This window comes from Crotalus tigris, unplaced genomic scaffold (assembly GCF_016545835.1).
Source record: "Crotalus tigris isolate CLP2741 ecotype Arizona unplaced genomic scaffold, ASM1654583v1 scf7180000024472.5447098, whole genome shotgun sequence".
In the NCBI taxonomy this organism is placed as follows: Eukaryota; Metazoa; Chordata; class Lepidosauria; order Squamata; family Viperidae; genus Crotalus; species Crotalus tigris.
Window position 1 is genome coordinate 4,898,884 of NW_024100643.1, and position 24,297 is coordinate 4,923,180.

General features: G+C 41.2%; 1 protein-coding gene across 2 annotated transcripts in view; it reads left to right on the plus strand.

The window, feature by feature from the left end:
* The first annotated feature begins 2,215 nt into the window (after positions 1-2,215).
* Positions 2,216-24,297, plus strand: part of PDK2 (pyruvate dehydrogenase kinase 2) — a 37,602-nt gene continuing 15,520 nt past the window's right edge. For both annotated transcript variants that reach the window (XM_039333119.1, XM_039333120.1), the window contains exons 1-2: positions 2,216-2,509; positions 8,908-9,049. In XM_039333119.1, the coding sequence (XP_039189053.1) occupies positions 2,389-2,509; positions 8,908-9,049 (263 nt within the window). In that variant the 5' untranslated portion in view covers positions 2,216-2,388. The remainder of the gene's footprint in view (positions 2,510-8,907; positions 9,050-24,297) is intronic.

The window sequence follows — 24,297 nt, forward strand, 5'->3', positions numbered from 1 at the left end:
TTGGACTAGAAGACCTCCAAGGTCCCTTCCAACTTCATTATTATTATTATGAATCATCGCACAATCAGCCAGATGTTCAGACTGGATTTGGCATTTTGTTTACCTATCGAGTTCTTACCCATGACCTGGGATAGGCAGATGTGGATGTTTGATGGTATAACAGATATCGTCGCAGGAGGGAAGCAGTTCCTAATAAGGCCGCCTTTTGCAATTGACTAATAGCGAATTTGTCAATGCCAATTGTGTTCAAGCGGTGCTCCAATTGTTTTGGGATTGCAGCCAAGGCGCCTATGACTATTGGTACTACCCTTCTTGCTTTTGCCACAGTCTTTCTATTTCTATTTGTAGGTCTTTGTATTTTGTTATCTTCTCCAGCTCTTTCTCTTCTATTCTGCTGTCTCCAGGCACTGCCACATCCACTATTATTATTACTATTACTACTACTTACTACTACTACTACTACTACTACTACTACTACTACTACTACCATTATTATTTGGGATTCCAATCCTACAGAATACAGTGTCTGTCTATTCCTGAGTTGAATGATGTTAATAGGAAGTGATTGCTTTATTTAGAGTGGGTTATAATTCAATAGTTATATAAGTCAACACAACTCAACACTCTTAACCTTACATTTGACAGAAATATCTGAATTCTCCTAACTACACCAATAGAATCATATTGTACTATAAGAAGGCATACTTCCAAAATAAGGATGGAGAACAGAGTTGCACTGTATCATTTTGATGTTGAGCCCAGAGACATTTGGTACAACTGGAAAATTAAACAAAGGAAACTGTAATGGATTATTATATTTGGGCCATAAGGGGGGGGGAAGTATAAAAAGGTGTGTATGCACACACACAATCATCCTGCTTCAGCACAATTAGAAAAATGGGATCTATGTTCCTGCTTATTCAGTTTGCTATTCAGGTATTTGTTGTCAATGAATAATAATGTCTTTTAAAAATAGGGAGGGATATAAGAGTAGCTCTGTAATATACTGCAGGTAGTTCTCAACATATGACAACTGAGCTCAAAATTTGTGTTGCTGAGCGACATAGTTGTCAAGTAAGTTTTGCCCTCATTTTACGACCTTTGTTGCTACAGTTGTTAAGTGAATCAGAGCAATTGTTAAGTTAGTAACAAGGTTGTAAAGTGAATCTAACTTCCCCATTGACTTTTTCAGGTCACAAAAAGTGATCACATGACCCTGGGACACTGCAATTATCATATGAGCCAGTTGCTAAGCATCCAAATTTTGATCATGTGACCATGGGGATGCTGCAATGGTCATAACTGTGAAAAATGGTCATAAGTCACTTTTTTCAGTGCTGTTCTAACTTGCAAGGGGTCACTAAATGACTGTAAGTTGAGGACTATCTGTAGTCATATATGGTCAGTGGTGGGATTCAAATATGTGAACAATTGGTTCTCTATGTAGATGCCGCTTTCGGAAGTCCATTCTGGGCCTGGGCAAAAAAAAAAATTAGCTACCGGTTCTGCAGAACTGGTGCGAATTGGCTGAATCCCACCACTGTATACGGTCTACATATAATCTTAAAACAGAATGTAGAAAGAGGTTCCAGGCATTTAAAATTGACAATTTAAAATTGATAGTTTCAGAGGGCATCTAGGAAAAAATAAACTAAATTGATTTGCCAATTTTGAGAATACAACATCCGATTGTATAGGATCTTTCTTTCTTCTGGTTGTTGTTTTTCTTTACCATCTTTTTTGAGGAAGAACTCTAAATCCTTCAAAACTTGCTTTTTGATCTTGTGATGTTCAGTGAAAGTATTAGTAACGAATTCTGGGCTGGGCTGTTAAAAGAGGTCTCTGCTTTTTAAAATGCAACGTTTCTGTGTGTTCCATAATAGGAAGAGTTTTGTAACATCTTAAATTAAGAATTGGATTTATAGAATATATTTCAAACAAACGCCTGTGGTGTTTGAAGAGTTCCGTTTTCAAAGACAAGACAAACCAAGGCTAAGATGCTCTTTAAAGTTATTATATTGCCAAGCTGCGGGCAGTGAAAAGTTAAATGGGCGCATCCCAAAAGCCATGAGACACTTGCACCCCACCCCTCCCCTTGCCACGTGGTGATATTCTCTCCCCATTGGCTGAAAATGTCTTGTTTTTCTGCAGCGATTGGACTACAGCTGTCGGAATGCGAGATCTTTGCAGCTGGTTGGCCGACAGCTGGCGAGGGGCGGATCGTCAGAGGTCTAGGTCTACCAGCTCTTTTAAGCAGTCGGTGGGCTGGTTTCTCCGAGAGGCTAGGGAAGAGTCGAGGTGCTTGTTGGCTTCCGGTTGCTGGGAAAGGGGTTACCGCCGCTAGCTTTCTCCCCCGAAGGTGGCCTGCCAGGCCCTGGCGGAGCCGCGATGCGTCTTTTACGATGCCTGATGAAGGGCCAGTCGGCGCTGGCCGGAGCGCCCAAGTATATCGAGCACTTCAGCAAATTCTCTCCGTCGCCGCTCTCCATGAAGCAATTCCTCGACTTCGGTGCGTGGGAGCCAGAGAGGGAGAGGGGGACGCAGCCGGTTTCTTGAATCTGTCACCTTCGAATGGGTTGGGCTACAAGTCCCATTCTCTCCACCCAGAGTACCCTGGGGCCCTGCCGTTGCACAGCGATGTCGGGGGATAAAGTACAACCACCCTCCCCCCCCCAACATTCTCTCTTTCTCATGCACACCAACAGCCTGTTTCAGACTGGGCTGAGACGGTATCCAGGGCTTTTGAAGGGAGTCAAGTCGGGGGAAGGTTGGCCGAAGCCATCAGGCTTCTCTTACCAGCAAGACCCGAAATTCTAACACCTACTCCCAAATTCCCGGCACATCTTTTTGCTTTTAGGGGTGATGGGGTGATTGCCCTGAAATTGCTTCCTTCCTTCTGGAAGGATTTTTCTCGTTGTATTAGCTCATCTGCTTTTTATCTTACAGGTAATTGACTTCTGGGGAGTTTTAAAATTAAAGTGACTTTCAAACAAAGTCACTTGTCCTTGCAATCCTTTACATATTAGCTGTATGCCAAATCCTACTGAGTTCACTGATGTTACAAGGAAACTAGTGCAGGGATGTAGCTGTTGTGTTTTTTATTACTGCTGGTGGTTGCTTGTATACCAGAAGTTAAAATGGGATAATTGAGCTTGAAATTAATTAATCAAATTTTCACCAGAATTAACTCTGGGCAGTGTACAAGGAAATCATAAAGGAGGAACCAGTAGCCTCTTTTATTAGTTCATGTAGATTGAACATCCAATTCCAATTTTCTGATCAAGATCAAAGTTTATTCATCAAGATTGACCTGAAAAGATCCCTGTGACCTTAAAAATTATGTGCATATATCATACTGTTCATATTTCCCCATAGATAATCTCATTGAATAGAGTAGGATGACTGCCAAATATATATGAACGTAAAAATGTGCTTGTGTTGTTGCATTAAATTTAACAGTGTAGACATGAAATGCATGTAATATTACCCTTTGTTGATGAGATTTTTATACAGATTGTGTAGTTCTGTGGAGAAACAGCAATAGAAATAAGAGATAGTGAATAATAATGAAATAAAAGAAGTTTGTTAATGTGTGCAGGGTTAATATGAAACTTAAATGCTCATAAGCTATTTAGAGTGACAACTTCTCCTGTTCAATTTGTTTCTGGATCCTTATGTTTCTTCTGCTGTGTGCTGAGGGTTACTAAGTGTATAGTATGATGACCTTAAATCACCTCTTTCTCTGGGTGAATATGCCAAATGGTTTCTCAATTTGACTTCCCAAACATGGCATATCTATCTATGCCATGTCTTCTTCAGCTCAGTTTCTTTCTTTCCTTATCCGTTGGGGGAAAAATTCCTAATGAGCATTTCTTGGGATCACATACAAAGGTTACAAACAGAGGGCCCCAGGTTTGCTTCTGGGCATCTCCAGTTAAAATGATGAAAAAATAGATAATGTACAAAAAAAAGAACCTGGGACTTCTGTTAACTTCCAGTACAGGAAATGGTTAGGGAGAGTCATAAATTAACAGCCTCCAGAGAACTGCAGGCTCCTCAACCCTAGAGTCCATAGGTATGATTCTGAAATTTGTACAAGGCTATTTGCAGTATTTAAATTGGTAGGTCCTGTTGCATAATCTTGAGGAATGTAGTAGGAATTTCTATGTAGTAAGCTTATGTGGTTTAAGGAATTGTTGCCTTAACTCAGTGCTTCTCAATTATTTTCTGTCATGCCCCCCTAGGAAGAAGAAAACATTTCGCGCCCCCTGCGCGACTGTAAAAAATTTTTTTCTGTACAGAGGACCGATTTCCAGGTCTAAAAGTCACACGGGCGGGTTTGGCCAATCAGGATAGAGCATCATGTCTATCCAGTCGAGTCCTTTGCATGTGTCACGTGCGTTGGCGGTCATGTTGTCCTCCGCGTCGGGCTGCCGCTTGCGAGTGAGTCAGATGATCCAATCTAGAAATCCAATATGACAGTATTTGCCGAGGTCAAACGAACCCCCCCTTTACAGAGCCTTGCGCCCCCCCTGGGGGGCGCGCTCCACTATTTGAGAAGCACTGCCTTAACTTCATGCTCCTGAACAGGTGATTATAGATTCAATGATTCTGTCAATATAAACCTGCCTCTATTTCTATAAATACTTAATACCAGGAATTCACTAGACTTTGAAATAAAACCATACATCAGGAATGGGAATGTATGGTTATAGCTCTCAGTAACCCGACTCTTAACCGATTAATCAGAGCAACTGGGAATTTGTTCAGGTGTATATCCCATTCTCCCCCTGGGAGCTTCATGTTACATTCATATTTTATATCACTCTTATCCTCCTATTTTTCCCAACAACAAACCTGGAAGATAGGTTAGGCCAGTGGTTCTCAAATAGTGGGGCGGGCCCCCCAGGGGGGCGCGAGGCTCCGTAAAGGGGGGCTCGTTTGACCTCGGCAAATACTGTCATATTGGACGCACGTGACACACGCAAAGGACCCGATTGGATAGACAGTCACGCGGGGGGGCGCGAAATGTTTTCTTCTTCCTAGGGGGGGCATGACAGAAAATAATTGAGAACCACTGGGTTAGGCTGAGAGATAACAACTGGCTGAAAGTCACCTAGTGACCTCCGTGCCTGAGGATAGAGTGTAACATTTGGGCCATAATCATTGTACTGTCTAGATAACTCTCTAGATGTGTGAATTTAGCTTTTAATATTTCCAGCCAGCGTGACCCTTGCTAAGAATATTTCTCAACATTTTCCAAATGTGTCACTATGTATGCTGTCTCTATTCAGAAAGTCTAAACACCTCAGTTACATTTACCAAAATACTGCAATTGTTCATATCATATTTTTAACCTAAATTACATTAAATTTAATTTACTTGAATTAAGATCCTCCAGTTTTTGAGTGGCAAAAAGCAAGGATTTTAAGCTGAAGGAATGAAAGCATAGAAGATCTAACTTATGAAGGGGAGAAGCAAAGGAAAAATCTGCTCAATAAAATTGTGTCTCAGCTACCAATTTGGGCGGAGGGAGTTTTGTAGTGTCCTTTGAAGGAGCTGAAGGACAAGAAGTGCTGATTGGAGGGTCTCAGTGCCAGAAAGATTAAGGCCCTCCTCTAATACTCCACCCCCCAAGCTATATTCTCTTTGATTTTCCTGCACTGCTTTATCTGAACTGTGGTCAATATGTTTGATACTCTTCCATGCAGTGTTGCTAAATAAAGAACTTACGGAATCTGATTGATAAAATTATGCAACAGGACGTGGAGTGGGTGAACTCTCACCCTTTATTCCATTACCTATCTTATCATTTTTTTTCTAGTTGTCAGTTACATGTCATATGTAGCTTTTAAAGGGATCAGATCTCTATAGACTTTATTAGAGAGGTCAGATAGAAACATAGTAGGGAGAACTTAGCAGTTGCCTCACATTTGTTTCATTTGCCTGTGCAATTCTAAACCTCTCGTGTTTTGTTGCTGATCGTGTCTTCCTGTGCCTAGCTGTCATTCTCCGCTGATATTTACCATTTATATACATTTCTGTGCTAGCTTAATAGTGAATATCTCTTCAAAACAAGATGAGTTGCCAGATTTGGGGGGAAAAATTGGGACACTGACGTTATATATGTTGACAACAGCAAGATTACTTTATGCACAAAAATGGAACAATACTTTGATTTCTACAATGGATGAATGGCTGCAAAAGTTGATGGAGTTAGCAGAGATGGCCAAATTGACTGCTTTGATTAAAGCAAATAACACAATTAATTTTGTTTCTGCTTGGAAACAGCTTTTGGACTTTGTGCTTGAAATGGAAAAAAATGAAACTTTGAATTTCACTTTTGTAGATTAGATAGGTTTGTTGTTATAAAAATTGCTAGTTTGCATTATATAAAAGTAAAAAAGTTGAGGTTTGATGCTATTAACTTATTCTACTGTAACAAAAGGAGTCAGAAGTCAATGCTTTTTCGTTCTTTTTTCCCTTTGCCCTAAACTTTTCCCTTCTCCCTTATTTTCTTATTATTTTCCTTTATATTTTTATATTTTATATTAATAAAATTTTGAATATTCAAAAAAACAAGATGAGTTGCTTACCTGCTAGTTAAAAAAAATAATTATGTAATACTGTGCCTTGTTTGTATAATCAAGCCTTGCCCAAGCTTTTAGAAATGTTGGATCTACACCCCATCTTTCCCTCAGCCAATATGGCCTTGCTGCCTGGTGATGATAGGAGCTCTGATGCAATAATTAAATAGAATAGTAGGTTGGCAAAGACTGGTTTGTACAAAGAAGGCACAGCACTCCCAGCAATTCAGGCCTTCTTGAAAATAATCTTGGTTTTTTACTTTCTGTGGGATTAAAGTGGATTATTTCTAAAAGCTTAAGACCTTTGTAGAATAAACTGGTTGGATTTGTTTAGCTTGTAAATTTATCTTATATTTCATGTTTGAGTCCTTACAGGGGGTAAAAAAGTGATCATGTTTGCAAGCGATTAGTTTTTGAATCTGCGTGCCTCCTTCTCCCTGCTCAGAGTAGTTTTCTTCTTGGACAGTCTCCTCCAGAAGTGCTGGACTATGAGCTCCATCATCTTAAGGCAGCGGTTCTCAACCTATGGGTCGCGACCCCATTGGGGTCGATCGACCATTTCTCGGGGGTCGCCAAATAAGGCGATCCGCCATTTTTCCCCCTGGGGGGGCGGCGCCGCGCATGCACGCCACGCATGGGGCGGTGCCGCGCATGCGTGCGGTGCCGCGCCGCACATGGGGGCGCCGCGCATGGGGCGGCCCCGCGCATGCGCGGCATGTTTGTGTGACGGGGGTCGCCATCACACAAACGTTGAGAAGCACTGTCTTAAGGCAATTGGAGATAAATAGAACATCCTTTTGGAAAAATGCCAGCTGGCAGGGAGATATTCTATACCCTTACAAAAAGCTTGCTTGCATTGAAATAGGAGATCAACCATGTTGTTTTTTCTGGTATTTGGATTAGAAGACTTAAAAACATAAAAATCTCAGACCTGAATAGACTGTGATCTGATTTCACACATTTGTTTGAATAAATAAAAGGCAGAAAGGAAAACTGTCTACATATTGTTTAAAATTGTCTAAAAGCTGTTTCATAAATTAAAATATTGCATTGAGAAGTTACCATGACCATTATTCTAAATGGAATAGTTATTTTAAAATGAAGATAATATGTACTTCTCCTACATTGTCTGCATACTACAAAAGTGAAAAAGTATGCTCTCAGAATCAGAATAGAGATGGAAGGGACTTCTGAGGTCTTCTAGTCCAGCCTCCCTATCAAGCAGGAGATATTATATCATTTCAGACAAGTGACTGTCCAGTCTCTTCTTAATCTCCAGTGATGAAGCACCCACAACTGCTGAAGGCAAGCTGTTCCACTGGTTAATTGTCCTCACTATTAGGAAGTTTCTCCTTAATTCCAGATTGCTTCTCTCCTTAATTAGTTTCCTTCCATTGTTTCTCGTCTTGCCTTTTGGTGCTTTGGAGAATAAATTGACCACCTCCTCCTTGTGGCAGCCTCTCAAACCTCTTCTCTTACACACTTGGAAATCTTGAATTATAACTGTAAAATTATGTAGCGTAAATGTGGCCTTTTCCCATTAGTATTAACTATGAAACTATGGGGAAAGGAATAACATTGAGAAAGCATCTCATGGAAATTCCATCCTTGGAGATGACACGAGTCAGATACTAAAAATTTCAGCAATTAAGTGTTGATGAAGCATGGAAAATATATGGACTTTGTAGCAGCCATAAAAGGGAAGTGCTTTAGATATAAAATTTCCATTCCTGAAAGCCAGTGTAAGAACTAATGTGCTGTAATGATTGATGTATTGAGGAGAAACAAGATTTGGTCCACTCTGTGCTGCAAAATCTCACTGTAGGACTTTGGATAAATTAATAGGCCCAAGCTACTCACACTGTTACTATGAAGATAAAATAAAGGCAATCCTCATATAAGCCTTGACATTTTGGAGAAAAGTTATGATCTAATAAATAAAAATAATATTTGAATCTCAGTGTAGTCTCCCTTATTTTTTAAAACTATCATATCCTCCTGTTAAAGTTATTCTCTACAATCATGTGTTCTCACAGTTTGTTCATAAATATCTGATGCGTGAAGAGAATGTGAAAAGATATTTCGTTCTCCAAGCGTGTTCAGTATTTGCAATAAATTGTGGTTATTTGAACCCATCAGTTATTACAGGAGCTAAATCTCAGAAGGCTATCATTTGAATCATTATCGTCCTATTACACTCTTCACATGGGAAATTATAGTAGTACATAATAATTTTGGAATCTCGAAAAAAGAACACATTACTTGAATAATGCAGATTTATTAATGGCTCTGTGTGTCATTTTGTTTTTCTTTCACTTAGGATCCAGCAATGCCTGTGAGAAGACCTCCTTCATATTCCTTCGCCAAGAGCTTCCTGTCCGACTGGCCAATATTATGAAAGAGATCAACCTTCTCCCTGACCGTGTACTGAGTACTCCCTCTGTTCAGCTGGTGCAGAGTTGGTGAGTTCCTGCCCTTTTTTCTCATTCTTTTCTTTTTTTTTAATAGTAGTTTTATTATATATTATAATTATAATAGTGAAAACTAATATAAACTAACAAATAGAATAAAAACAAAGAATAGAAGGTGCAGGAAAAAAAGAATTAGAACTGCTGTGGGAAAGAAAGAAAACTAAAACTATAGAAAAAGGAAAGAAATATATAAAGAAGTGACTTCCCACCTTCAGCTTCTCACAATAGTTGCCCCACCCCTTTCCTTCAATTTACAAGGAATTGCAAGTGGCCTCTTTGCATCTCATACCCAAAACATCCTGTCACTCTGTAAAGCAGGGACAGGTAAAATGATCCCAGTGGACAGATTTTACTCAGTGGGACACAGGTTACGTGTTCTCCTGTTTTTATTTTTAGGTAATTTTAATTTTGGAAAAAAGATTAAATTAAAAACTGGCATTGCTCAGAGGAAACCACCAACTATTAGCATCGCCTAATTTCACTGGAATTCTTCTGAGTCTTATGGCTATCTGAAAACTATATATAGTTGCAGTCCAGAGCTTTGTCCAAAGTTTCATGTATCAGTTCCCTCCCCCCAAAGAAATGTAAGGAAAGTAGCAGCGAGCAACCTCACCATTTTGAGATTAGTTATAGTGGCCATGATAGCCATTTTGTGAAATAGCAGACCTCTCTGGGACAACCCATTTGTGAAAATGATCACAACATGTTTGAAAAATTTCAAGAGTCTCCAATCCTCTCTCCCCAAATTATCTATATTGTGCATAAACTTAAGGCTGCAGGATTCATTTGTTCAGCTGCATAAGAGTTACTATTTTTCTTAAGCAGAATTGTTAAAGGAAATTTGTTGGCTGAGATTACCAGAGATCATAAAGATCTCATAAGTCAGTGAGCCATGGTTTCATAGATCCTACGTAAATCCCCTGGCCGTCTTAGGAAACAATAATAAACAAGAATGGCTGGAAATTTCAGCTCCTTATGGGCACCATGTTTGTGTCCATTGCTGTAGTTGTGGTTGTCCAGCATCTTCCACCACTTTCAGCCTCATCCAGACAATATGCACAATGGCTGATGGTCCACGCTTAAAAGAAGATACCACCTCTGGACATAGAACAATAAATGCACCTCTAGAGAAAAAAGATTATAACTGAACAGTGGGAAGCCTGGAGGCCTTAAATGCCTTTTCTTTCTCTTTCCCTACTTATCCTCTCTTTATTTATTGCTCTTTATTTTTCCACGGTTTTGCTAAAAGGAACTGTTGTTTTGAATGAATCTCTCTTGCTGGAGTTTTACATTAGCATGAGGAGGCAAAAGAAATAGGATGTGGCCCTTTAACATGCCAGCATGACCCTTGGCCTACTTTGGGAAAGCAACATGTGAGAGCTTGTTTGTTCCTCTCTGAATTTCCCTGTTCTTTTCTGTCCACATCCCATTGCGGTTGTCAGGGAAACAAGCAGGTGCCAGGGAGAAGTATCAAAAGGCACATAAGGAACTGAGAGCCAAGTTAATTCTTATTTGCCCTTGATCCCAACTCTGAGCTGGGTTTTGTTTTCCTGTGGGAAAGCTCTGATTGCTAATCCTTTGCAGCCTGCAGTTCCAAGGCAATACTTCCTCATAGCAGCCATCCTCCAGAGGCATGGTGGGTCATAATTATTGGCCTTGTAGTCTTGAACACCCAGGTGTTTTACAGTCCTGTATAAGGTAATCCTTGCATCAAAATCATAAAATGCTTAAAAAATATCTCCCTTCAAAGGATGAATCACAATACATATTTTTTAATGTGGCACAAAAAATGTCATTAAATATAGACATTGAGGGACTAGCTACATTATTTGAATTTAATTACATATTTATGAATCAGTCACACTATTCCCCTTCTCGTGTAAACAACAGTCTGAAGAATGCATAAAAAAAGAATAACAACTAGTAAGCCAAAGGGATAAAGGCATAAGGTATAAAAAGAAAACACAAATGTAGTTAAAACTTCTTTACAGGTAGTCTCTGTAAAATTCAAAATTTCCAAAATGCAAATATGTAAGGTGACCAACATTTTTACAATGAAAAGGAGGACACAAATAAATTGAAGAAAAAAATATCGTAAATAAAAGAAACATTTTATTCATTGCAACAATAATACAGAATACACTATAATATGATAAATGCATAATAAAAAACATTTGTAACAATAATATTTTATATTGTAATTATGCTTACATGCCGCACCCCCGCCCACAGCCGCCCCACCAGCACTGCTGCCCCGCCGTGTAGAGCGGGCCCCACGGCTCCCAAAGCACTAACTGCGCCGGCTCCGGCCCTGGGGGGCAGCCCGCCGTTGATACACCCTGCCTGCAGCCACCCCGCCAGCACCATCGCCCACCCTGCACAGCCCCGTGTAGAGCAGGCCCCATGGCTCCCACAGCACGGGAGGCAGCCGGTCACCGCTGCCCCTCACACCCCTACCCGCAGCAGCCCCGGTGCCCCTGCCTCTTGTGCCCGCAGCCATTATTGCCTTAGCAGGGCCAAAAATCAAGAGAAAGTTACCGTGGCGTCGCCACTCCAGTCTCCTGCAGGTATCTTTGGGACTAACTAGGAGATGGTGTAGTTGGGTAGCAGGGAGGGGTGCAAAGTTCCTGCCAATTTGCCTTCGCTGCAAACAACTTACATGTGCAAAGTTTGCTGGCTGGGTGTTTTGGTGCGCTCAGCAGCAATTCCTATTGGCTTTTAAAAGCCAATAGGGGGAGTAGCATAGCTCATGCAAAAGTTGAAAAAAAAAACATCAAAAAAAGATGCCGGAACACCGTTCTGAGCGTTCTATGAGAAAAAAAAGCCCTGCAGATTAGTTTTCAAATATGGAAAAGGAGGACATGTAGGAGGACACTTTTTGAGGGAGGACAGAACTTTAAAAAGGAGGACTGTCCTCTCTAAAGGAGGATGGTTGGTCACCTTAAAATATGCCAATCAGGACTGTTCCATGCATTTATATAATTGTCTTCAGGAATCAGAGTGCAAACTGTGCTGAAAGCATCGAAATGCAACACAGTAAGACTGGGTGAGAAAATCCACATTGACCTTTATTCCCTTCCTGTTAAGTCAAATAGAGAAAATGGAGTTTTTATAATTTTTTTCTTGAATAAAGCATCATGTTTTTCCTGTTTATTTCTGATAAGGCATTAGAATGAAATATTCAGAAAGTCATACAATGAATGGTCTACCTAAAAAAAATAAATTTGGAAGAAAGCCACAGGGTTTACATTCTGATAATGGAATAGAATTTTTATATGTACAGATGTCTTATGATTTAAAGAAAAATTTGATTATTTATGAGACATCTGTTCCCTTTATACTATAACAAAATAGGAAGGGAAGAAAGGAAGAAAGGAAGGAAGGAAGGAAGGAAGGAAGGAAGGAAGGAAGGAAGGAAGGAAGGAAGGAAGGAAGGAAATCCCCATTGTACACATGCAGTGCTATGTTAGCCGATAGGCCTGATGAGAAGATTTCAGCAATTAACTACCTTCCAAATGAGCTACCGGTAAAGTCATAAGAGGCATTCCTTAGAAATTAGGAAGGCAAAAGTATTTAAGGAAAGCAAGGTTGATCCTTTGAAATTAAAAACAAACAAATGAACCTTTATCATGGCTCATTCTAATGATTTTAAAAAAGAAGAAATCTCTTCAACCAGGAACAGATTGTGAATAAATTGATTCTGTGCAGTAAGAGAAATAAGGCTTGCATAGCAGACTAATCCATTGCAGGAGGAAAACAATATTATAAACTATAGTTTAGCAAAAAAAAATTAAATCACCTTAGGATTTTTGGATCTAAGTCACAGGTGTCAAACTCGCCGCATCATGTGACATATCACGATGTATCACAACTTTTTCCACATTGCCGGAGCTAGGGTAGGGGCAGCCTCCATATGATGCAACTGGCCCATGGGTTGGCAGTTTGACACCCCTGATCTAAATGTATGCTTATCTTTCCAAAGATAAAAGAAAACAACTGTACCAATAGAAGAGAATATTTATAGCTTGGAATTGAATTGTGAAGTCCTTAGTGTTCTCTAAGCTTGTTTGTTTTCTTGCAGATGTTTCATTACCCAACTAGGTAACATCTTTAGTGCAACTGTAGCTAACTGAACTGTAGAATTGAACATGGTATCATGGTTGGATATATAACGGAGATCTGCCCACTAGAAGTTTTAAAGTACAGCAATTAAAATGGCTTATTCTTCAGCATGATGACTGAAGAATCCACCAATGGGTTATTTCAGTCCTCCTGCCTAATCAGACTAAGTTGTCAAGTTGTCATGCCTCCTCATTATCTAGCTCCTCCCAGTTTCATCTTAGTCTTTCGCCCATGAGGACGTAATAATTTGACTCTCTTCATGAAAAGCAGGTCAGACTAGATATTTAACACACTGGTGGATTCTTCCTGAAGAATAGGAGTATTAGTTTGGTTTCCTTCTTTGGGGGGGTTACCAATTTTTGTTTGCTTTCATTTCTTTCCCTTGCTTTCCTATTTCCTTGGGAGCAGAGTTTGTACCTCTCCTGGCTGGGGGGGGGGGTGTCTGCCTTTTTTTCCTAATTCATCAGTTTACTGAGTTAATTCCCAGGGTAACATAGAAATTAAGGTGGGGGGGGGTGTTTGTTCCCTTTCTCTTAGTATATAAGGAAATTGTTTTTGGTCAATCCCTTGAATCTGCGACGCGTTCCTTGTAGTGGCCGCCATTTTGAGGCCACATGGAGCCTTCTCTGACCGGGATTGGTCAGAGTCTTTTCACAGCGGTGGCCATTTTGAATTCTTGAAATTAAATCTAATTGTTGCATTCAGACTATTAACAAGTTCCTTCACTTGTCTGTTGTGCAAATTCAACTAGAAAACCATTTGCTACCAGATCCATTCCTTCGGCTGCCGCTAAGGGAGGCGAAGCCTCGTTGCTGTGGCAAACGGTTCACGGCTAACAGTTGTTAGGCGCGACGACTCGTCAGTAAATACAAAAATTAATTCTGCTCCTTTTTGTTGACTTGTTGACTTAGACCATTTGGATTGAATCTGGGGTTCGTTCCTTTCACCCCCTCCCCTCTGGCGAAGGTAGTTTCCTTCCTTTGAATTAGGGCATCTGCCATTTTGCCACCTACTATCCCATTGGGAAACACCCAGGACAGGCAGGGACGCCATTTTGGAGTTGATTATTCTCAGTTGCTTCACAGCTACACTAATATTGCCTTACCTATATATATTTTCATCTTAATTTGCAGTTAAGATTCTGTTTCAGGATCCACTATTCATTTACAATCTTCAGCAAATTTGGTGGAATTATCATTGCAATGGAGGTCCAGCAGGTCCTGCTCACCATTCCTTGTCTGAGTCCTGCCAATCTGCACCTAGTGGTTGCCTCCAGGATCCTGACCATTGCCACTAGTGAGACATGTATGATTTTGTCACCATTCTGATCTGGTTTGAGGGGCACCCAGCACATTGGTGACGAGCGCTCCATAGCGCCCAGCGTGAGCCCAGGTTTGCCAGTGGGCCGGCTCACGCTTTCTCCATGTGCAGTCAGTTCCAGAGTCTCGTTTGGGGCACATTTACATCGACATGGCAGAACCCACTGAGCCACAGCCTTTGGACACAGACAACACCATGGTCCAAGCCGAGCCAGCTGCTGAGGCGCCTACAGGTAAGGCCAAAGTAAAATCTAAATATGGCAGGAAGGCTGGCAAGACAAGCGATAAGATGGCCGACAGAACACATAGAGCTCTGGAGAAGCAATTCTCCTGGGCCCAATGCTTGTCAACTGAACAAGGTTACATACCTCCTGGTGCCTCCCCACCTGAGACACATGTACCGTCCACATCAGAAGCATGGTCACCTGTGAGCGCAATCCAGCAGGTCTCTGATAAGACCTTTGGTCAGATAGGTCCACCCATGTTTGGGGAAGACCTTGATCTGCCCGGCCCATCATCTGCACCCACTGCTACATTCACTCCAACAGCTGCGGGGTTATGACCTCCGCTAGAGGTCATAACCCTGCAGCACAGCTCCAATCGTGGATATCGCAGGCGGTGATCCAAGCCATGGCATCATCAGGTATCCACTAGGCGTCACCAGTTCTTGGTCCTTCCTCTGCACCAACTTCCTCATCTCGACCTCCAGTGGATCGTTCAGGTAGGTTTTCCCCATCCCATTCTCCGGAATCCGAGTCTTCCAATGTCTTGGATTATGACGAACGGGGGGACCACTGGTCTGAGTGCGAGGAACCTACCCATGAGTCTCAGCCCATGGCAGAACTATTCAATGCTTCGCTCTTTCCCTCTTTGCTGTACAGGGCTTGTGCAGCGAGCAAACTCTCCTCCATTTCAACTCCGGCCCCTCAGCCTTCCACAGATCAGGACTCTAATCCTCTATTTGCCAAACCGATAGACAAGCACCTCCATATTCCATGTCCCCCCCCATATTCCTGAAGAACATTCAGGGACAATGGGAATCTCCAGCAGCTCAACCTTCCCAAGGAGTGTCTGAGCGCAAGATTGTGGACATGGCAAAGAATTTGACTGACCTTTTAGAGGTGCACAAGGTGGATGAATCCTTAGCCCCACTGTTTTCTACAGCCAGCCTTCCGGCGGATGTCTCAGATGCCCTTAAGGCAGAAGATAAAAAGTCTGAACTGGCCTTACTCAAGGTTCATCTAGCATCTGCTTGGGCTACAAAGGCGGTAACTTCCATTTCCTTTTTTGCCAGGATTTCCATTTCCATTTCCTGGCTCAGGCAATTGCAGGACAGGATCCCTCTAGAGGAGGTCAGGATCCATTAGGACCTTACTAAACTTATAGCCACATCTGAATATATGGCAGATGTTTCCATATACTCGGCCAAGCACTCAGCCAGGGCAATGGCTTCTGGCATAGTCACCAGGAGGCTACTTTGGCTCAAAAACTGGAAAGCTGAAAGCAAGCACAAGTGGCGTGTGGCCATTGCCCCCTTCACGGGCAGACAACTGTTTGGGGAAGCATTGACCCCATACCTTATCGAGAATAAACAGAAGCATCCCACTTAGCTAAGAAATCCAACAGGCGTTTCCTCCCTTACAGCTGCCGCCAGTCCTTTTGGACTGGATCTACATCAGAACAGGGACAACCTTACAGGCCTCCTGCTCCGAAGGCAGACCGCCCCTTTGATAGAGCGGGTTATAGGGACAGATCCCAATACCAATCCCAGAACAAACCTTCCTTCCTTGGCAGAGGGGGCCGCCCATTCCGCCGCTCCAAGTGACTCAGAGGGCCCCCCCCCATTGGCGGCAGTCTTACCCCTTTTTGTCCGCCAATGGGAAAGCACAACCACGGACTCCTTGGTACTGAGCACCATAAGGGAAGGCCTGTCCCTGGAGTTCAGGTCCCCTCCAATAGATCACTTTGTCTCTTGCCCAGCCATGAGAAATCATATAAAAAGAGGTCTCATGGAAGATGCCATCCGACATGCATCGAAGCAATAGAGGAGGTCCCCTTGCCCCAGCGGGGATCGGGGTGTTACTCCATCCTATTTGTAGTTCCAAAGTCCTCAGGAGGATGGAGAGCAATCCTCGACCTCAAGGGGCTGAACCTCCACCTACAATACAGGAGGTTCAAGATGCAGACGTTGCACTCCATCCTAAGCAGTATCAGGATGGGAGACCTTCTAACATCAATAGATCTCAAGGAGGCATATTTACATATCCCTATCCATCCGGCACAATGCAAGTACCTACGGTTTTGTTATCTCAACCATCATTTTCAATACAGGGCCCTCCCATTCGACCTTTCCTCCGCCCCCAGAAATACTGGCAGTTCTGGCGGCCCATTTGAGGTTGGTTCCGGTGCGTGTCCAGTGTTATCTGGACGACATTCTGATCCAATCGCTGTCAGTAACATCTGCCCAGTCAGATCTGGATTTCACAGTCAGGACCCTACAGAACCATAGGTTCTTAATAAATTTCAAAAAGAGCCAGACAACCCCATCGACCTGTCTGTTACACCTGGGGGCGGTGATAGACACGGTCAATTGTCACGTGTACCTATCGGAGGAAAGACGCAGGAGCATCAGAGACCTGGCACTCAAGGTATGCAGGAACAGTATCATTAGCTCTCCTTTCCCAGCTACTGGGAAAGTTAATATCCTGCATAACGATAGTGCCGTGGGCCCGACTATATGCTCGAGCCCTACAGTGGTTTCTGCTTCCGTATCAAAGACTCCACACCAGCACCTCCAACCAGCTGGTGCGCGTTCCTCGTCAGGTTCGTCTGTCTCTCAGCTGATGGGCTTCCTCGGCCATCTACAAGGGGACCCTATTCAAAGAGCCCGGTCGCATCAGTATGACCACGGACGCGAGTCTCTTTGGTTGGGGTGCTCATCTCCAAACCCGGATGGCTCAGGGTCAGTAGTCACAGGCAGACCGGAGGCACAGCATAAATTGGTTGAAGTTCAGAGCGATTCACCTAGCTCTCAGGCATTTCCACTCAGCAGTCAGGGGGCAACATGTGCTGGTCCTGACAGACAACATGGTGGCAAAAGCCCACGTCAATCGGCAGGGGGTACCCGGTCAAAGTCCCTCATGACAGGGGCTCGGGCATTGAGCTCTTGGACAGAAACGCCTACTCTCCATCAGGGCAGAGCACATTTCAGGGGAGGCAAATCGGCAGGCAGACTTTCTCAACAGGTCAATAGTGGACCATTCGGAGTGGAAGTTACATCCGGATATCTTCAGGGAGATCACGGACAGATTTGGTCGTCCGATAGTGGACCTGTTCACCTCTCCAGAGAACACCCAGCTTCCCAGGTTTTTCTCCTGGTTCCCCTCTCGGGGGGCTGAGGGGGTGGGCAGCCTACGCAGCCAATGGCCACAAGGCCTTTGCCTTTTCCCCACTGCCTCTGTTACCAGCAGCTATCAGGAAGATCCTGGCAGAGCAGGCGGAGGTAATATTTATTGCTCCTCACTGGCCCAGAAGGCCATGGTTTGCAGACCTGGTGAGCCTCTCCGTCTCTGCTCCGTGGAGGATTCCAGACCACCGCATTCGGTTGACACAGGGAGATCTTCAACATCCAGATCCCCAATGGCTTCAGTTGACCGCCTGGCACTTGAACGCCGCACTTTGACTTGGGAGCCCTATTCGTCAGGGGTAATCGATATGATTCAGGCTGCCAGGAGACCATCGACTAACCGTATTTACAACCATACGTGGAAGAACTTCTGTCATTGGTGCGACAGGAATCACGTGAGTCTGTCTCAGGTAACCATTCCCAAGGTGTTAGAATACTTGCTGGAAGGCGTCAACAAGGGGTTGTCACCCAACACTATCCGTAGACAGCTAGCGGCTCTTTCCACGGTGCTTTCTTGGGACTCCTCAGAGTCCTTGTCTAGACACCCTACCATCAGATCTTTCCTAAAGGGAGTTACTAATAGTAAACCCCCTGCGATTCATAGGTATCCCTCTTGGGATCTACCCAAGGTTTTACAAGCTCTAACCTCTTCTCCCTTTGAACACTTAGAACATGTTCCTTGCGGTACCTGTCGCTTAAGGTCTCATTTCTGATAGCTATAACTTCTGCCAGACGTATATCGGAATTAGCTGCCTTATCGGTCAGGAAGGACCTGTGCTTGTTTCACGAGGACAGAGTGGTTCTTCGATTAGATCCCTCGTTTATTCCAAAAATAAACACTGTGTTTCATAGGGCACAAGAGGTTATTCTCCCGGACTTCTGTCCTCACCCATCGCATGGCTTGGAACAGCAATGGCACTCACTAGACGTGCGGAGAGCCTTGCACTGTTATATCAAACGCACAGTCTCTTTCCGTAAGTCAGAAACCCTATTTATATCCTTCCAGCCTTCCTCAATGGGCCAAAAGGTGTCAGCTTCCACTATAGGTAGGTGGATCAAGGCTTGTATTGCAGCAGCCTACGCGTCTCTTGCTCTACCCGTTCCTAGTCATGTGACGGCTCACTGCCACAACTGCTGCATGGGCTACTCAAGCATCTATTGAGGACATTTGCAGGGCGGCAACATGGTCCTCGCCTTCCCCATTTATTAGGCATTATTGCTTGGACAAGTTTGCTTCGGCTGAGGCCGCCTTTGGTAGACGTATTTTACAGCAGGTAGTGACACCTTCAGGTTCACAGGCCCCAACTGGTTCCACCCATAGGGACTCCAGGAGCTTTGGTACATCCCATTGGTGGATTCTTCAGTCATCATACTGGAGAAAGAGTGTTGGCTTACCTGAACGCATGTTCTCAGCATGATGATGAGAACACGCCCTCCCTTCGAGTTGTTAGTTAGTTAGGGGTTGGGGGGCCTGTTTATTTCTTGTCTTTTTTATGAATGCCTGCTTGAGAGTCATCACGTCCAACTGTTGTCATTGGCTACGCCCTCAATGAAACTGGGAGGAGTTAGATAATAAGGAGGCGTGACAACTTGACAACTTAGTCTGATTGAGCAGGAGGACTGAAATAACCCATTGGTGGATTCTTCATCATCATGCTGAGAACATGCGTTTAGGTAAGCCAATACTCTTTTTGATATGAGACTAAAGCCATAGATCTGAACTGAGCAACCAAGGAATTATGTACTATAAGAAGCACAAGTAGATCTTCAGAATCAAACATAGGACACATAGTAAAGTCCAATGCTACAAATACAGACCAAGGGATTTCCAGAAATACTGAGAAGACTGAGGAAACCTTCAGCCTACTTGTGCAACATATTTCTGTCAGAATTCTCTCAAGCATAGAAACAGCTATAGAATGGCAACTAATACATGAATATAAAGACTGCTTTTCTTTATGGAACTCAGGAGAAGAAATTTACAGGGAAAAGTCCAAAGTTCATTCAAATTGGAAAGGAGAGTAGTGTGAGCAAACTGCAGACAAAAACAGGCTTCCAGGATGCAGAATGAAAAACAAAATCTAATGTTGCTTTCAAAAGGATTTAAGGAAGGCAAGGCTGATCCCTGCCTATGCTTGAAATATAAAAATAACAAATGAACCTTTATCTTGGCTTATGCTGATGATTTCAAAAAAAGGAAGTAATCTTTTCAACCAGGAACAGATTGTGAATAAATTGAATCTGTACAGTAGTAGAAATTGGGCTTGCATTATGGACTAATCCATTGCAAGAAGAAAATAATATTATACTGTCATTAAATCTTGCCATTAAAATTCCATCTAGCTTATCCCTGATATATTGATCTTCTATCTGCAGAGTTTCAACTGTGAGGAACGAATTAGAATAAACAGTGCATAGCTTACATCTGCAATGTCTTCTCATGATTAAAAGGATTTGCAACAAAATGTAGCTCTGCTATATATTCTTCTTCAGGTTCCATCAGCTGATCTCCTCTTCCAGGATACTCCACTTTATTTTCTCCCTCTCCTAGTTTTCTTTCTATGAATATGTGGGTATTTCTAATAAATAGTCAGTATGTAGATAGCACCAATAGAGGTAACAAAATTGCTGAGTTTTTTGCTCCTAACTATTTTGGATTTTTACAAATTTGGGTTTCCTCAAACCTGCTGATAAGAACCTTATTTGAGAACATCATGCTAATCTAATTTTGCATTTCATTCTTACAGGAATGAGCCAAATGCCAAATAGGATGCAGGATAGTGCTGCTTTTCTCCTACTCATGTTCTGTAGCAACTGAACTTTATATTGTCTGTGATACTGGAGGCAATATGTAACCATGATTTGGATCTATCTATCAAACTTTCTTCAAAATACTTTTTCATCTCAGTGATTATTTCTGCATTTCATGCTGTTATTTTGATATTTCCCACTTAATATTGTTTGGTTTGCCTGTAGACCAGTGCTTGCATAATTGTGATTGTTGTCATTATATGTGCTCAATAAATACAAGACAATTGTCTGTTAAGTTGTAAGGATCCACCAAAGCAAGAGCAAATAATGTTTAATATTATATATGTATATTTAATTATTTAGAGATACTTGGAGAAATGGAGTCACTCTTAATATGTAAGAAGCTAGAGGAGTGAATCCTAACCTCATTTTTTCCAAAACATTCCAACCTGTCATAGATAAAAAAATGGTTTCATTTTGTAAGACTTAATTGTCAAATAAGCTTGATTTTATTATCTCTTCACAACAATGTGAAGTCCCAGCTGCCAATTCTTCAGCTGGTGTTGGACTTCATACTCATTTTTTTCCCCAAGAACTTATGATATTGTAATGTATAGTTGTAGTATCTGTGTGCATCTGGTAATAAGGCCTTTTTTTTTTTTTATTAAAGAGTTTTATAAATTTTACAAAAAATAAGAAACAATACAAAAACAAAAAACAACATATACAAATAAAAAACAAACATTACCCAACAAAACCCCCCTTCCCCCACCCCTACCCAAACCCCCCCTTCCCCCCCCCCAGGACCTCCCAGAGCAGAATATAGGCTTAATTAAAGAAAAAGTTAAAAAAAATTATAAAAAAAAATATAAAATAGAAAATATATATATATATATAAAGTTAAAAATTATGAAAAAACTATATAATATTTTTTTATATCAAATTTAAATTGTATGAATTTTATCCATTTATCCCAAACAGCAAGAAATTTCTCTTGCGTTTGTCCCTTTAAGAAAGCCGAAATCTTTGCCATTTCCGCCAAATGAGACACTTTAAGAAACCATTCCTGCAATGTAGGCAAAGATTCCTTCTTCCAATATTGTCCTACTAACAGCCTCGCAGCTGTTATCAAGTTTAACATCAATATAACCTCCTTTGTATCACAATCAGTAACTATACCTAACAAAAATAATTGTGGAGTAAATTTTACCCTCCTTTTAAAAATTCTCTGGATATTCCACCATATCTTAATCCAGAATGCTTTTATCTCTCTGCACGACCACCAAATATGATAATAAGTAGCATCCATACAACCACATCTCCAACATTTAGGTTGTAAGTCAGGGTACATAAAAGACATTTTTTGTGGATCAAGGTGCCATCTATAAAACATTTTATAAAAATTCTCCCTTAAGTTCTGTGCTTGTGTAAATTTGACATTTCTCACCCAAATAATTTCCCAGGTGTCCAATGGAACTGGCTCACCAAAATTCTGCGCCCATCTAATCATACAATCTTTAATTAGTTCCGTTTCTGAATCCAATTCAACTAAAACCCCATAGATCCTCTTAATGTGGGTTTGTCTTTGATCCTTCACTTGCTTAATAAGATTTTCATCTTCTCTGTGAAAACCCACCTTACAGTCTATCTTCCATCTATCTAATAATTGCCTATATTGGAACCAAGAATAAATAATATTTTCTTGTGCTAACTCTTCCCGTAATTTTAACTGCCAGTTTTGTCCATCCCATTTAAGTAACTGTCTATAGGACACCATATCCATTTTAACCCCTCTTTTTATTCCTTCTATTGCATGCCAAGGTACGGCCCATAATGGTACTTTAAAATCACTTTTGTAATATTTTCTCCAAACCCTAAGTAAAGAAATTCTTAAGATATGAGATTTAAAAGCCCAATCCATTTTTTTATTAAATATTAAATAGGCATGCCACCCAAAAAGTAAATTCCATCCCTCTAAGTGAAGTATATCAGAATTTGTCAAATTTACCCAGTCACTAACTAATGTTAAAACCACCGCATCATAATATAATTTCAAATTCGGCACCTTGAGTCCTCCCCTCTCACGGAAATCTTGCATAATTTTAAATTTAACCCTTGGCTTTTTCCCTGCCCAAATAAATTTATTAAGGCCTTTCTGCCACTCAGTTAAATTGATCTCATTCTTCAAAATCGGTATCATTTGGAACAAAAAGAGAAACTTGGGTAGAATATTCATTTTTATCACTGCAATTCTTCCCATGAGGGATAATTGCAACTTTTCCCAATTCTTCAAGTCTCTCTGTACCCTAACCCACAACCTTTCATAATTATTTTTAAATAATTTTGCATTAGAAACAGATAGCATCACCCCCAAATATTTTACCTTATTAACAATTTCAAAACCCGTCAAGTTAACCAAAGTCTGCTTCTCCCGACTAGTCATATTTTTAGGTAAAATTTTTGTCTTATTAACATTAATCTTAAAACCCGAAACCAAACCATAATTATGAATCAGCTGTAATAATTTTACTACAGAATAAGTAGGTTGCGACAAAGTGATAACCAAGTCATCCGCAAAAGCTCTTAACTTATACTCTTTTTTATTAACTTCTATCCCTTTAATTTCCTGCGACTCTCGAATTTTGATCAACAGTATTTCCAGTGTTAAGACAAACAGCAACGGTGATAATGGGCAACCCTGTCTAGTACCTTTCTCTATTGTAAAAACCTCTGACAAGCCTCCATTAACGATAAGTTGTGCCGTTTGTTTTTGATATATTACCATAAGAGCTTGCAATATCTTTTCACCAAAATTCATCTCTTCCATTACTCTTAACATAAAATGCCAATTCAATTGATCAAAAGCTTTTTCAGCATCTAAAAATATCAGCCCTGCAGGAACTTGGTTGTTTTTATCTAAATATTCTAATAAATTAATAATTTGTCTGACATTATTTTTCATGTACCTTCCAGTTATGAACCCAGATTGATCTTTATGCACAAGGTGGTGCACAACCCTCATAAGCCTATTTACTAAGATTTTTACAAATATATTGTAATCCACATTTAAAAGAGATATAGGCCTATAATTCTTAGGTAAAGTAAGATCTTGATCTTCCTTTGGAATCAATGATATAAAAGCAGTACGCCATGAGGGAGGAATCTCTTGACCCTGTAAAATGCCATTAAAAAGATCACCTAATGGTTGAGTCATCTCCTCCAATAAGGCTTTATAATAAACAGCTGTTAACCCATCCGTACCCGGTGCTTTCCCTGGTTTGTAATAAGGCCTTTTTGTAAGTGACAGATGGAAATTCTATAAATGCCATCCAAGAATTTTTGGTATGGCATCCAGTGTGCTGATGTATATATATTAAGATCTAATTGATATTTTACTTTCTTCTCAGGTATTTACTTTTAAAACAAGAACTTGCACCAAGTGCTAGATCTTCAAAAAACAAGCTCTTTCTAATGTTTTTTTAAGTTTTATTAATTTTTAAAAATTACAGTCTTTAGTGCTTAGTAAACAACATGTTGTCTCGGTTAAAGTATTTAATATTAACTTCTTCAATATAAATCTGTTCAATACTACCCAAAATATTCAACCTCTCTGAAAACAGCTCAAAAGTCTCTCCTCGCCA